This window comes from Hypanus sabinus, chromosome 23 (assembly GCF_030144855.1).
Source record: "Hypanus sabinus isolate sHypSab1 chromosome 23, sHypSab1.hap1, whole genome shotgun sequence".
NCBI classification, from domain to species: Eukaryota; Metazoa; Chordata; class Chondrichthyes; order Myliobatiformes; family Dasyatidae; genus Hypanus; species Hypanus sabinus.
This window is the reverse complement of record NC_082728.1, coordinates 40101067-40114216: the sequence shown is the minus strand read 5'-3', so window position 1 is coordinate 40114216 and position 13150 is coordinate 40101067. Positions and strand designations below refer to the sequence as shown.

At 37.4% G+C, this 13150-nt stretch overlaps 1 protein-coding gene across 1 annotated transcript in view; it reads right to left on the bottom strand.

Annotated features, from left to right (window-relative positions):
- The window catches only part of LOC132380145 (ras-related protein Rab-40B), a 60131-nt gene that overhangs the window by 25528 nt on the left and 21453 nt on the right, over positions 1 to 13150 (bottom strand). The window contains exon 2 of the mRNA XM_059948763.1: positions 2716 to 2776. Coding sequence (XP_059804746.1) covers positions 2716 to 2776 — 61 coding nt within the window. The remainder of the gene's footprint in view (positions 1 to 2715; positions 2777 to 13150) is intronic.

Sequence of the window (13150 nt, the reverse complement as noted above, 5' to 3'; positions counted from 1 at the left end):
CATAGATTAAAATTTTCTGAATGGTTTAAAACATTAATGCCAAGGAAGTCATATGATGTGTATGTTTGGCATTTTCCAAGTGGAATTCAAATTACTTAGAAGGTTTGCTCAAAGTCTGAGAATAAAAATGAGCTGTATATCTATCCTGTGAATCAAATGATGCTAATTGTGACATCAAGGGATATTTTGACATTAATTCTGAAAGTTGCAACTTTTTGCTCCGTTTGTGTGATTAAAATTCTGGTGATACGGTTAATTGGAATTCTCTTTACAGAGTTTACATAGATTTGGTTTCCAAGACACAATTATTAAAGCAATACAGACACTATATGACAATCCTACTGCTAGGATTAAAATCAACAGATATTTATCAAATAGTCTTACCCTAGAAAGGGGCACGAGACAGGGTTGTGCATGGTCACCTACTCTTCGCGTTATATCTGGAACCATTAGCTCAATACATCAGACAAAATGAAGATATCAGGGGAATTACTATTAAATGGACAGGGCATAAATTGGCTTGTTATGCGGATGACATTTTGAACTATCTAGGGCAACCAACGTACTCTTTACATAAATTGATGCAATCCTTTGAACAATATGGTCAATTATCAGGATACAAGATCAACATAGATAAAACCCAATTACTTTCATATTACCATAGCCCACCAAGAGAAATTGAAAGTCGATACCCCTGGGCATGGCACACAGAGTCTTTCAAATATTTGGGCATCATTATGCAAAAAGATTTGGCAAAGTTATCAGAATGTAATTATCAGCCTTTATATAAAAAAATTAAGGAAGATGGCAAAATGGAGCCTGATTCCTTTTTTCAGTCTCAGTTCAAGGATTGAGTCTATTAAAATGAATATACTGCCCAGACTTTTATATCTCTTTCAGTCCCTACCAATAGAGATTAATCAAAATCAATTCAATGAATGGAACAAGATGCTATCAAGGTATATTTGGCAGGGTAAAAGGCCTAGTGTTTGTTTCAAAACTTTGCAATTAGCAAAGGAAAAGGGGGGGGGGGGAGGAATGGGGCTTGCCTTCTCTTAGAGATTATTATTTTGCAGCACTGTTGAGAGCTGTGATATGTTGGTGCAACCCATCATATGACGCTCAATGGAAAAACATTGAGGAGCGGGTATTTCCCATCCCCATACAAGCAATTTTGGCTGATATCAACCTGCAAAGGTACATAAATACTATTGATAACCCATGGGTGAAATTGACTCTTAAAATATGGAAAACTGCTATAAGAGAATATAATCTAGGGGGAGATATTGCAATTCTTAAATGGTGTGCATATGACTCTGATTTTACACCAAATAAATTGGATGCTAGATTTAAGGACTTGACAGCTAAAGGAATAACAGTTCTTTGCAAATTAATGAAAGAAGGAACATCGTTCAGTTTTGAAATGCTTAAAGAGAAACACTTATTAGAAAAACAAGCTTTTTAAAATCGGCATTTACAGATATGACAATATGTTAATAAGATGATTAAAAATGTAACCAAGGCAAATATATGCTTGATAGAGCTCTTTAGAAAAGCATATAATTCAGATAATGGTAGTAGAATCATTTCAAGCATGTATAAGGGGTTGTCAAATCTTAAAACACATTCGACTTCATACATTAAAACAAAATGGGAGAAGGAAGGAGGGATAATTATATCTAAGGAAGAATGGACAACAATATGGAGATATCAATGGAAGCATACCAATTCACAGAAATGGAGGGAGTTTGGATGGAAAAAACTTGATATTTTATTACACTCTCAGAAATCCCATTATGATAGTAACCTCCCTGTTTGCTGGAGAAATTGTGGAAATCAAAATGCAAAATATTATCATATTTTTTGGGACTGCCCTGTTATCAAAAACTATTGGAGGGGGATACACAATGCCCTGCAAGACATCTTTAAATGTGAAGTACCCTTGGAGAGTAAGACCATATATTTTGGATATGTACCTCAAGAATGGTTGAAAAGAGATAAATATTTAATGAATATACTGTTGGTGGCTGGTAAAAAGACTCTTACTTGGAAATGGTTATCACAGGAGAGCCCAACTTTAAATACATGGATGGAAATTACAGTTGTCATTTACAAAATGGAGAAGATAACAGCATCTGTTAATCATAAGCTGGAACAATTTGATTCATACTGGGAAAAATGGTTTAACTACACAATACCTGATACGCCTGATTTTATTCTCACAAATCAATGAATCTGTTGTTAAAAAAAAATCACTCCCTACTTGTACATAGTTCTTTCCTTTTGTTTTTCCTTTCCACTCTTTTCTATAAGTGTATACCTCAGATAAATACTATGTGGATAGTTGTGATATATATGATTATATGATATATATGTACAATGTCTGAAATACATCTTATGGAAATGTTTGTTTGATGAACTTCAATTTAAAAAAAAATTTAAAAAAATAAAATTCTGGTCAGCAGAATGCTCCACCACCTTTAAGGCTTTTCTGGTTTATAGAGTTTCACAATGTGGCAATATTTGAGGTCTGGAAGATTTTCTATCCTAAAAATGCTACTTCCTAAAACAGTCACTTTTTCTATAATGTTTGGAAACCTCTTCTTTACACTTCTACAGTATAGGACCAATCAATGAATGTGAACATTGATTCGCTCACTGAAGATGATAAATGCAGCAATTAGCTTCTGTCCTTCACAGTTAAAATGCACTTACCAGAGTTGTAATTTCACCCGCCGTCCATCTAAGAGAATAGTTGTCGTCTTGTAATCAATGCCTGTCAGAAAAAAATACAAATGTTATGAGAAGAACAATTAACTCAGATGAATTAATCAATAATGAAACAGGAGCTCTTTGCCGCAAACATAACCATGCTAGGATTTTTTTTTGCCAATCACTAATTTCAGTCAGGGTTGTTTTGTACGATTGTAAGTGAGGAGGCGGGAAGGTGACATAGGGGAAGGACACCTATGTAGCTATCAGTGTGGCTGTTTCTTGAAGGACAGAGTGTTAGATAGTGTCTAATAAATGCTTCATGAAAGATTCTTTGTTTTCATGTTCCCAAAAGCCCTGTGGAGGTTCTCTTTTGGATAAGAAATGTCACATTATTAGAGTACAGATCTTGTTTTCATTGTACTGCCAGTACGAAGACCAAAGTGGTCAATCAAAATCAGAGTTTTTCCCACAGCTGATATTTCGGTGTTTCTGTATGTAATCTGTGGTTGGAACAGCGCTAATGCATCAGATCTCCACAGCATTTTAATTGCTGTGCAAGCAATTTTAGGAGAGAGCCCTTTCAAACTCAAATCTCAATGCAATAAATGCAAATTCACTGACAGCACTGTTATTGTTGAATGAATCACAAGTGATGAGTCTGCATACAGGAGCAGGATAGGACTCCCGGTTGAGTGGTGCCACAACAATAACATCTTATTCAAGATCAGTAAAAAGAACTGATTGATGACTTCAGGAAGGAGGAGGAGGATGGAGATACACAGTCCACATTGATGGATCGACAATGGGGAAGGTCAACAGCTTTAATTTTCTGGAAGTTAACATGTCAGGGGATCTGTCCTGGGTGTAGCAGATACAGTGGCATGTAAAAGTTTGGGCACCTCTGTTCAAAACTTCTGTTACTGTGAATAGCTAAGTGAGAAGATGAACTGATCTCCAAACGTCATAAAGTTAAAGATGAAACATTCTTTTCAACATTTTAAGCAAGATTAGTGTATTATTTTTGTTTTGTACAACTTTAGAATTTATTAGAAAAAAAGGAGCACCACACAAAAGTTTGGGCACCCCAAGAGATTTGAGCTCTCAGATAACTTTTACCAAGGTCTCAGACCTTAATTAGCTTGTTAGGGATATGGCTTGTTCACAGTCATCGTTAGGAAAGGCCAGGTGATGCAAATTTCTTTTCCAATATTTTTATTAGTTTCTACATAGAAGAATACAGAGTACAAGAAAATGTATATAAAAGGTCAAAAAAGATTAAAACTACCAATTACATTATATCTGTTCATAATAACAATCTCATTACCCCATATTCATGCAAGTTAATCAATAGTTATATTGAAATATACTAATTTATTACAAATAAGAATCTTTTATACTGTAACCATTGCTTATGTATTCTTTCATGTTCAGTTGAAATGTGTATGTTTGTAATCCCATTATCTATGTATCAATTTTATTTTATTGATATTAATAATAAAAAGATTGAAAAAGAAAGAAAGAAAAAGAATCTAACCCCTACCAAGAAGTTGTTCATTGAGAAAAGGTGGTAAAATACCTTCTCATATAATAAAAATTAATAATAGCCAACATCTGAGTTTAAACAAATTGAAGGTTTTGAAAATAATTCAAAATAATTCCACAATGTTTTAAAGTCTTGACAAGATTCAGAAATTGAACAACCAATCTTCTCTAAATCTAAACATGACATAACATTGCATAACCATTGAGCACGAGTAGGAGGAAAAACATATTTTCATTTAAACAAAAGCGTCCTCCTGGGTATAAGAGAGCTAAAGGCCAAAATGTGATGCAAATTTCAAAGCTTTATAAATACCCTGACTCCTCAAAACATGTCCCAATAATCAACAGCCATGGGCTCCTCCAAGCAGCTGCCTAGCACTCTGAAAATTAAATTAAATGATGCCCACAAAGCAGGAGAAGGCTACAAGAAGATAGCAAAGCGTTTTCAGGTAGCCGTTTCCTCAGTTCATAATGTAATTAAGAAATTGCAGTTAACAGGAACGGTCGAGCTCAAGTTGAAGTCTGGAAGACCAAGAAAACTTTCCAAGAGAACTGCTCATAGGATTGCTAGAAAGGCAAATCAGAACCCCTGTTTGACTGCAAAAGACCTTCAGGAACATTTAGCAGACTCTGGAGTGGTGGTGTAGTGTTCTACTGTGCAGCGACACCTGCACAAATATGACCTTCATGGAAGAATCAACAACAGAAGAGAACATTTCTTGTGACCTCACCACAAAATTGAGCACCAGAAGTTTGCAAAGGAACATCTAAACAAGCCTAATGCATTTTGGAAACAAGTCCTGTGGACTGATGAAGTTAAAATAGAACTTATTGGTCACAATGAGCAAAAGTATGTTTGGAGAAAAAAGGGTGCAGAATTTCATGAAAAGAACACCTCTTCAACTGTTAAGCACAGGGGTGGATCGGTCATGCTTTGGGCTTGTGTTGCAGCCAGTGGCACGGGGAATATTTCACTGGGGTAGAGGGAAGAATGAATTCAATTAAATAGTAGGCTGTCCTTATCTGCAAGTTCCACATGCGCGAATTCAACCAACTGTGAATCGAGAAAACCCGAAAGTGCTCTTTCAACACTTGTTCTTCGATCCTTCGATGGAACGAAGCTTCCATGTCACCCAAAGGATAACAACATGCCTCCAATCACTACAAAATTTGTTTGATGATGCAAAAGAGACAGTTTCCTGTAACAATGTTTCTAACTAAAGCATCTGCAATCCTGAAGTCTTGATGTTCAACTCTTGAAGATCCTCAGCCCTCAATCTCCACAGTTCCTGAACCTATTGAACCTCCTCCAAAGTGTTCTTATTCCCTAAAAAAGACAGTGTAACAACTACTGTACAGGTATTACAAGTTTTACTCGTCATTTGATCGTCGTTCGCCTCGCATCTCGTTCGTTCGCTGCTTGTGTTGAGCGAGGGGAACATGTACAGTTTTTTTTCCTTGTCAAAATATTCCCTAATCATTACAGTATAACAACTATTTACATAGCATCTACATTGTATTAGTTATTATAAGTAATCTAGAGATGATTTAAAGTATACGGGAGGACGTGTAAATACTATGTCTTTTTATATAAGGGACTTGAGCATCAGCTTTTTTTGGTATCTGCGGGGGTCCCGGAACCAAACCCTCGCGGATAAGGAGGGCCGACTGTACCAGCAAATTCTGGAAGCAAACATCACACCATCTGTAAAAAAGCTGAAGATGAAAAGAGGATGGCTTCTACAACAGGAACAATGTTCCTAAACACACCTCAAAATACACAATGGACTACCTCAGGAGGCGCAAGTTGAATGTTTTGCCATGGTCCTCACAGTCCCCGACCTAAACATAATTGAAAATCTGCAGATAGACCTCAAAAGAGCAGTGCATGCAAGACAGCCCAAGAATCTCACAGAACTAGAAGCCTTTTGCAAGGAATAATGGGCGAAAATCCCCCAAACAAGAATTGAAAGACTCTTAGCTGGCTACAGAAAGCGTTTACAAGCTGTGATTGTGGTGAACTATGTGCCTGTCGGGACACGCCCCTGCTGACTGCTCCTGTGGCTCCTCCCACAGGCCCCTGTATAAAGGAGACCTGCGGCCTGAAGATCGGCCTCAGTCTCCAGGACCTTGTATGATAGACACTCACTCCTGGTTCCTTCTTCCAGTCAATAAAAGCCGATATCTCGCCTACGTCTCAGTGTGAGTTATTGATGGTGCATCAGTGATACTTGCCAAAGGGGGTGTTACTAAGTACTGACCATGCAGGGTGCCCAAACTTTTGCTTCGGACCCTTTTCCTTTTTTGTTATTTAGAAACTGTAAAAGATGGAAATAAATTTTAACTGGGGTGCCCAAACTTTTGCATGCTACTGTATATGCAATCACATGGAAGGTGTACCAGAGTTTTACTTATTTTAAGGTAAAAGTGGTTCAGCTTGTCATTCAAACACTCTTAACAAACTTCTACAGATGTAATATTAAAAGTATCCTGACTATTTATATCATGGTCTGGCAACAGACATTACATCCTTCCCCATAATAAAAACTATCTACATGAGGCACTGCCTCAAGAAGGGAACATCTATCATCAAAGATCAATGAAAGACCACATCAACTTGGACGTTCAATCAGAGTGCAAAAGACAACAAACTCTGCAAATGCAAAAAGTAAGAAATATTAATATGTAATAACAAATGAATAATCAATAAATATTGAGAACACCAAATAAGGAGTCCTTGAAAGCTAGTCATCCCCAGAACAAATTTTCCCTTGCAGCCGCTGTGGCCGGGTCTGCCTGTCCCATATTGGCCTCGTCAGCCACCAGTGAGCCTGCAGCAGACATGGGCAACCCTCTTCCTAAATCTTCGTTCACAAAGCCAAACCATGCGTGTGTGAGAAACAACACACACAAAATGCTGGTGGAACGCAGCAGGCCAGGCAGCATCTATAGGAAGAAGCACAATCGACATTACGGGCCAAGAAGTCGAAGTCTTGGCCCGTAATGTCGATTGTGCTTCTTCCTATAGATGCTGCATGGCCTGCTGCGTGTAGGTAGGTGGGTAGGTGTTCCCACAACCAATGGACATTTCAATGATAGGGCAAATGAAGTTATCTCCTTTGATCCCCTTGAGCCTGATGGTTGAGAAGTAATAACTGTTCCTGAACCTGCTGGTGAGAGTCCTGAGGCTCCTGTACCTTCTTCCTGATGGCAGCAGTGAGAAGGAAGTATGTCCTGAGTGACAGAGGTCTTGATGATGGATGCTGCTTTCCTGCAACAGTGTTAATGTAGATGTACTCAATGGTGGGAAGGGCTTAACCTGTGACAGACTGGGCCACATCCACTACTTTTTGTTGGATTTTCTGTTCAAGGGCATGTGTTTTCAAAGCAAGCTGTGAAGCAGCCAGTCAATATACTCTCCACTCAGGATGGGACCCCTGAAATAATAACACCAAGGAATTTAAAGTTGTTGACCCTCTCCACGTCTGATCCTCCAATGAGAACTGGCTCATGGAGTTCTGGTTTCCTTCTCTTGAAGTCAATAATCAGCTTCTTGGTCTTACTGACATTAAATAACAAGGCTGTTGCTATTGCATCACTCAGCCAGATTTTCAATCTCCCCCCTAAATGCTGATTCATCACCAGCTTTGATACAGCCTACAACAGTGGTGTCGTCAGCAAACTCGAATATGGCATTGGAGATGGGCTAAGCCACAGAGTCATTGATGTAAAGTGAGTAGCGGGCTAAGCACAAAGCCTTGCGGTACAACTATGCTGACGGAGATAATGGAGAAGATGCTGTTGCCAATCCAAACTGACAGGAGTCTGCAAGTGAGGAATTTGAAGAATCATCATCTGATTTACTAACAAAGTTCAGAAATAAGAACACAAGTGTTGGAATTCAGGAGTTATTAAATCATAAGTATATACCAGCCATAATTCAAATGAGAACCTGTCTTCAATTTTTAATGTAAATTACAAACCGTTATCAGTTTAAAATTAAAACAGGTTTGTAAACAAACAGTGCTGTCTGCAGAGTACTGGTCCACAGCAGGTGGTTGTTCAGGAGATGAAGCTTGCAAACTAACATGACCACGACACATTATTGTACGCAGTAACCAAATGTAAAACACTCGAGATATGTTAATTGGCCTACATTAAACTAGACAACACTGGTTAAAAGACGAGAAAATCTGCAGGTTCTGGAAATCCACAAAATGCTGGAAAAACTCAGCAGGCCAGGCAGCATCTATGAAAAAGCATAAACAGTCGACATTTCAGGATGAGACTTGAAACGCCAACCGTTTACTCTTTTCTGTAGATGTTGCCTGGCAACACTGGTTAAGCTATTTTGCTCCGTTGTAACTGAGATCAATGAAGCCTCCAGACCAGACTGATTTTGTCACTTAGTAAATCAAACATCCCATAGGCATACATAATTGTTTTGTTTATCAATAATTGGAATGTTTATGTACCAGCAAGTCAGCCCTCACAACAGCAATCTTTTGGCCTGAGTTTTCTTTTTTTAAAAAAGCTTTGGAATATTCCTGCAAACTACTTTGTTCTTGTAAAGGTGTTTTAAAATTCAGCAGTGTCTTGTCAGTTACAATATGCCCTCCACAGTAAATATGTAACTTACAGGAGCCTTTCATTAGATACAAATATTGAAGTAAACAATTTGGGATATTACAGGAATTGAAATTGTACTGAATCACCTGCTGTTTCCCTATTTCTGAAGAATCCTAGGTTCTGAAACTCTACTGGGAAGATAAGATCTCCAGGAGAATTCCTGTTCATTCACGATGAATTAAAAACCCTTTATATCAACCCAGCTTAATGCCTCTCAAACAACTCTGTTCATAGTCACAACAATCATCTTGGGGAACCCCAACATTATTTAGGGATATTTCATGTTCATAATATAAGAATTCATGGAAAATGGGGCTAGTTTCATGCAATCAGAATATTATGATTACGTATATTAATATTTTGTCTTACAGTGGCATGTTTATAATCTTAGCTCCAATAAAAGTCATCTTATGCTATTTTGTTGTTTTTATTTGGCAGATGTTTAAGTGCTACACTGGCAGAGATCATCAACAGACAATATGTCTAACTTCACAGCAGGAAATACTGCATCAGCAGGATAGCCAGAAAAGGGGAACATTTGGTATAACAGCACTGTTGGTGACACGTTCCTCAGTATTGTTATTTACTTAACTAAATCTGTCATTATTAAAAATCATGTTTTAAGATCAATTACTATGAAAATTAAGGATATAAAAGCAAAAAGTAGAGATTTATTTTGCTTGAAAATCCAGAATAGTTTGCCATAGTGCTTAAGCAGTATATTAGCATTCAGGATTAAAATAATACACATTTTGATTTTTAATCTTTTTAAAAATTTAAACATTTAAGTTAAAATTCACAAACTTCTGAAGCTTGTTCTCTTAATGATGGCATTCTGAAGGGGATGTGGAATTTTACTGCGACATCCATTGAGAAGAGGGAATGTAGGCCTTGACAGTCGAATTGATGTGTGGTACGGCTGGTGGTGTAAGGTGCAGGGTGATTGAGTAATTGGTGGGTTGTGGCATTAAACGAGACTCATCATCTGGAAGAAAAGTGGGGTAGTGTAAAAGAAGAAGTGATTCGTGCAAGACACTGAGATGAGCCAAGATGAAATTAAAGGCAACTTACCAGAACTAGCTCCCTAAGCTGTAAAACTGGTTGTCCAAGTACTACTCTCTTAATTTATATACCAGTGCACTTGTATTTGTGAGGAACTTACTGCCCATTACACTGCTGGTGTTTAGGGCAGCAATGAAGGTTCCTCAATCTCATTGAGATGTAGAAGGATTCGTCATTGTTGTCTTCATAATAGTTTTGTTTTACCAGTCAGGGTTGTCAGCCCTGAACTGAACCCCCCCAAACCTACAGGACCAGTGGACCACTTTAGTTTGGCCTCTTCCTTTTAACCTGTTTGGCATAGGTGGTAAGAATCAAAGTATAAAGCCCTAATCCCAGCCAAATTTGCCCTCTGCATCACTGGGGCATGCAAGCCTCCAAAACACGACAAGTTGTGGTCTTCTTGGAGGATTTGTGAGAAAAACTGCAAAATCATAGGAATTGACCTCACTGTTTCCGAATCTGGTGTTTATTCTGAAAAATGAGTGATATTTGCTCTATTTGCTTCTTATTGTGACTCATTATGAAATGTAGACATGTACTTTGTCAAGAAGGATGGTGCAAGTCCAGTTGTGAGAAAGGAGGTTAGCCCTGCAGGTCATGCCACAGAATTAGCAACTGTTTGGGTGGAGCACAGAAGCAGCAAGTGCAGAAACTTTGGTAGGAAATGTTTACAGGCCCCTGAATAATAGTAGAAATGTAGTGTATGGTATTAATGAGGAAATCAGAGGTGCTTAAATCTGTGTATTGCGGTAACTATGGGAGACTTTAATCTAATATAGATTGGATAAATCAAAGTCATTAACAATATGGAGAATGAATCCCTGAAACGCATACAAAGTGGATTTCTAGATCATAATATTAAGGAATTAGTACTGTGAAGTGGAAGGTTAGTAACATAATTTTAATAGTGTCCCAAGGAAAGAGTGACCTTAAAATAATAGAAATTTACATTGCTTGTAAACCTTTTCAAAACACAGCCTCAAAAGAAGGTAATGTTTATAAACCTTCCACAGTATGAATCTGTGAGTGCTGCTCACCACACAGCATATTTTATTGACATTTGGTATATACTTTTTCCTGATGTAGAACAGCATCTTTTCACTTAGCAGTTAATTCCACATATTTTATTTCCCAAATCGCATAGGGTAAGTGTTGAATCAAAGGCAAGTGAACACCACTCTCTGTAGCCTCTTACAACAGTGCTGATGATCGATTTCTGAGTAAATGAGCATTCATCACATATTCCCCCCACCACCCCGGTATTCTCCTACCTTCGTGCATCTAGGAAAATTCAAATGTGTCACCACAAGGCTTGATATTTCATATATCAATGGAATGGAATAATAAAGCTGGACTGAACTCTAATTTTGTAATACAGGTGCTCCCCCTCCCTTTACAAAGGTAGAGCATTCCTATGAAACCTTTCTTAAGCCAAAATGGTGTAAAGGGAAGAACCATTAACTTATATGTGAAAATTTTTCTTAAAAGTGAAAGTCCTCTTTGTAATGCGAAAACAGGTTATTCATGTAGATCTCTTGTGAAGGCGAAGCGGCGTAAAGCGAGCATTCGTAAAGCGGAGGACACCTGTACATCATAATACTACAAACTTCTGGTCTCATTACATGACATTGTATACGTAAATTGTAATATACACAACTAGTTCTTTTAACCCTTTACATTGTTACACAGATATTGTTCCTTATATTTGATCATTCAATGGAATTGTTTGCTTTAATAGCATGAGTCAAGAGCATGGGAAAGGATGCCAGCTAGTTCAGAAATTATAAGCAGAAACAATATTGGGTAATTCAAAAGATTTAGACAAAGTATTTATTTGGAATATATTAATCATTATTACACAGATACAAGAGATTTTGCATATGTTGGAAATCTTGAGTGACGCACACAAAATGCTGAAGGAGCTCAGCATTTGTCATAAATTAATTCTGACAAACATCATTGACCTGTAACATTAAACACACGTTTCTCTGTCTATTGTTTCTGCCTGAACTGCAGATTATTTCAATCACTTTCTGAGTCTCATCCCTAATTTACAGGATCTACTGAATTGTATCTTTTACTTGAAAGGAGACTGGTCAGGATTCAAATTTCAGAAACAAGGTGTAGTAAAAATAAGATTGTGATAATGCTCCTGACATCAAGGTGCCAATGCCTTTCTAATTGTAAATTATTGGCTAAGATTTTTATATAGTACTGTTCAAAGATTAAATTGGTGTATAAGAAATAACGTGACTAATAACCCATTCCAACTTGGAATGGGATTGTCATATACCCAGTGAAGTTTAAAGATTTCCAACAAATAAGTTCAGATCATTGTTATTCTGTATACAAAATTAGTCCATGGCAAGACTGCACCCTTTCTAGCACAATAGAATTTTGTTATAGATTAACCTTTATTGTTGAAAACTGAAAATCAAGCTAAACATACACCTACTGTAATTTCCCTTCACTCTGCGGATATATCTAACTAAAACAATATTGGCAAGTTTGCTATTGATGATTATGGATGCAAAAAAAATGCCTTTTTAATCAAGCATTAATTCCACACTTCAGTTTGTTATTTAATTTGTGATGTGTACAATTTTGCTAACAGGGCTTTTAAAAATAATCTATTCACTTACATAATAACTATACTTTATAAACTTATGCCTGATGTATTCTTGGTGGGAACTGCTTAGCAAAACCGTTATGCTACAACAAGAGTTATCCCATACATACACCAGGTGCTGTAACTTCATTAGTTTGCCAGACCCTTTCAAAGCAAACACTCTTCATAATTATAAGTGGATGTTCATCTGGTTCAATTCACTACAAAAATTATAATTTTAAACAAAATTCAGCTCCATGTACATTACAGCGAAAGAGATCCCCAGGTGGTCTGTTCCTTCCTAACTGCCAGGATCTAGAATATCTCAGATTGGTGCTCAAGAGGAAGGGCAAGTAACCAACAGACATAGTACACATTGTTACCAATGACATTAGTAAGAAAAGGGATGAGGTCCTGAAGAGCAAATAAAAGGAGCTAGGTAGGAAGATAAAAAACAGATTCAGTATATGGCTCCATACGTTTTTGTCATTATAGAGATATGGATGTCACAAGGGTAGGAATGGCAGCTGGATGTTCCAGGGAATAAATATTTCAAAAGTAACAGGAAGGGAGGTAAACAAGCTCCGGGAGTGA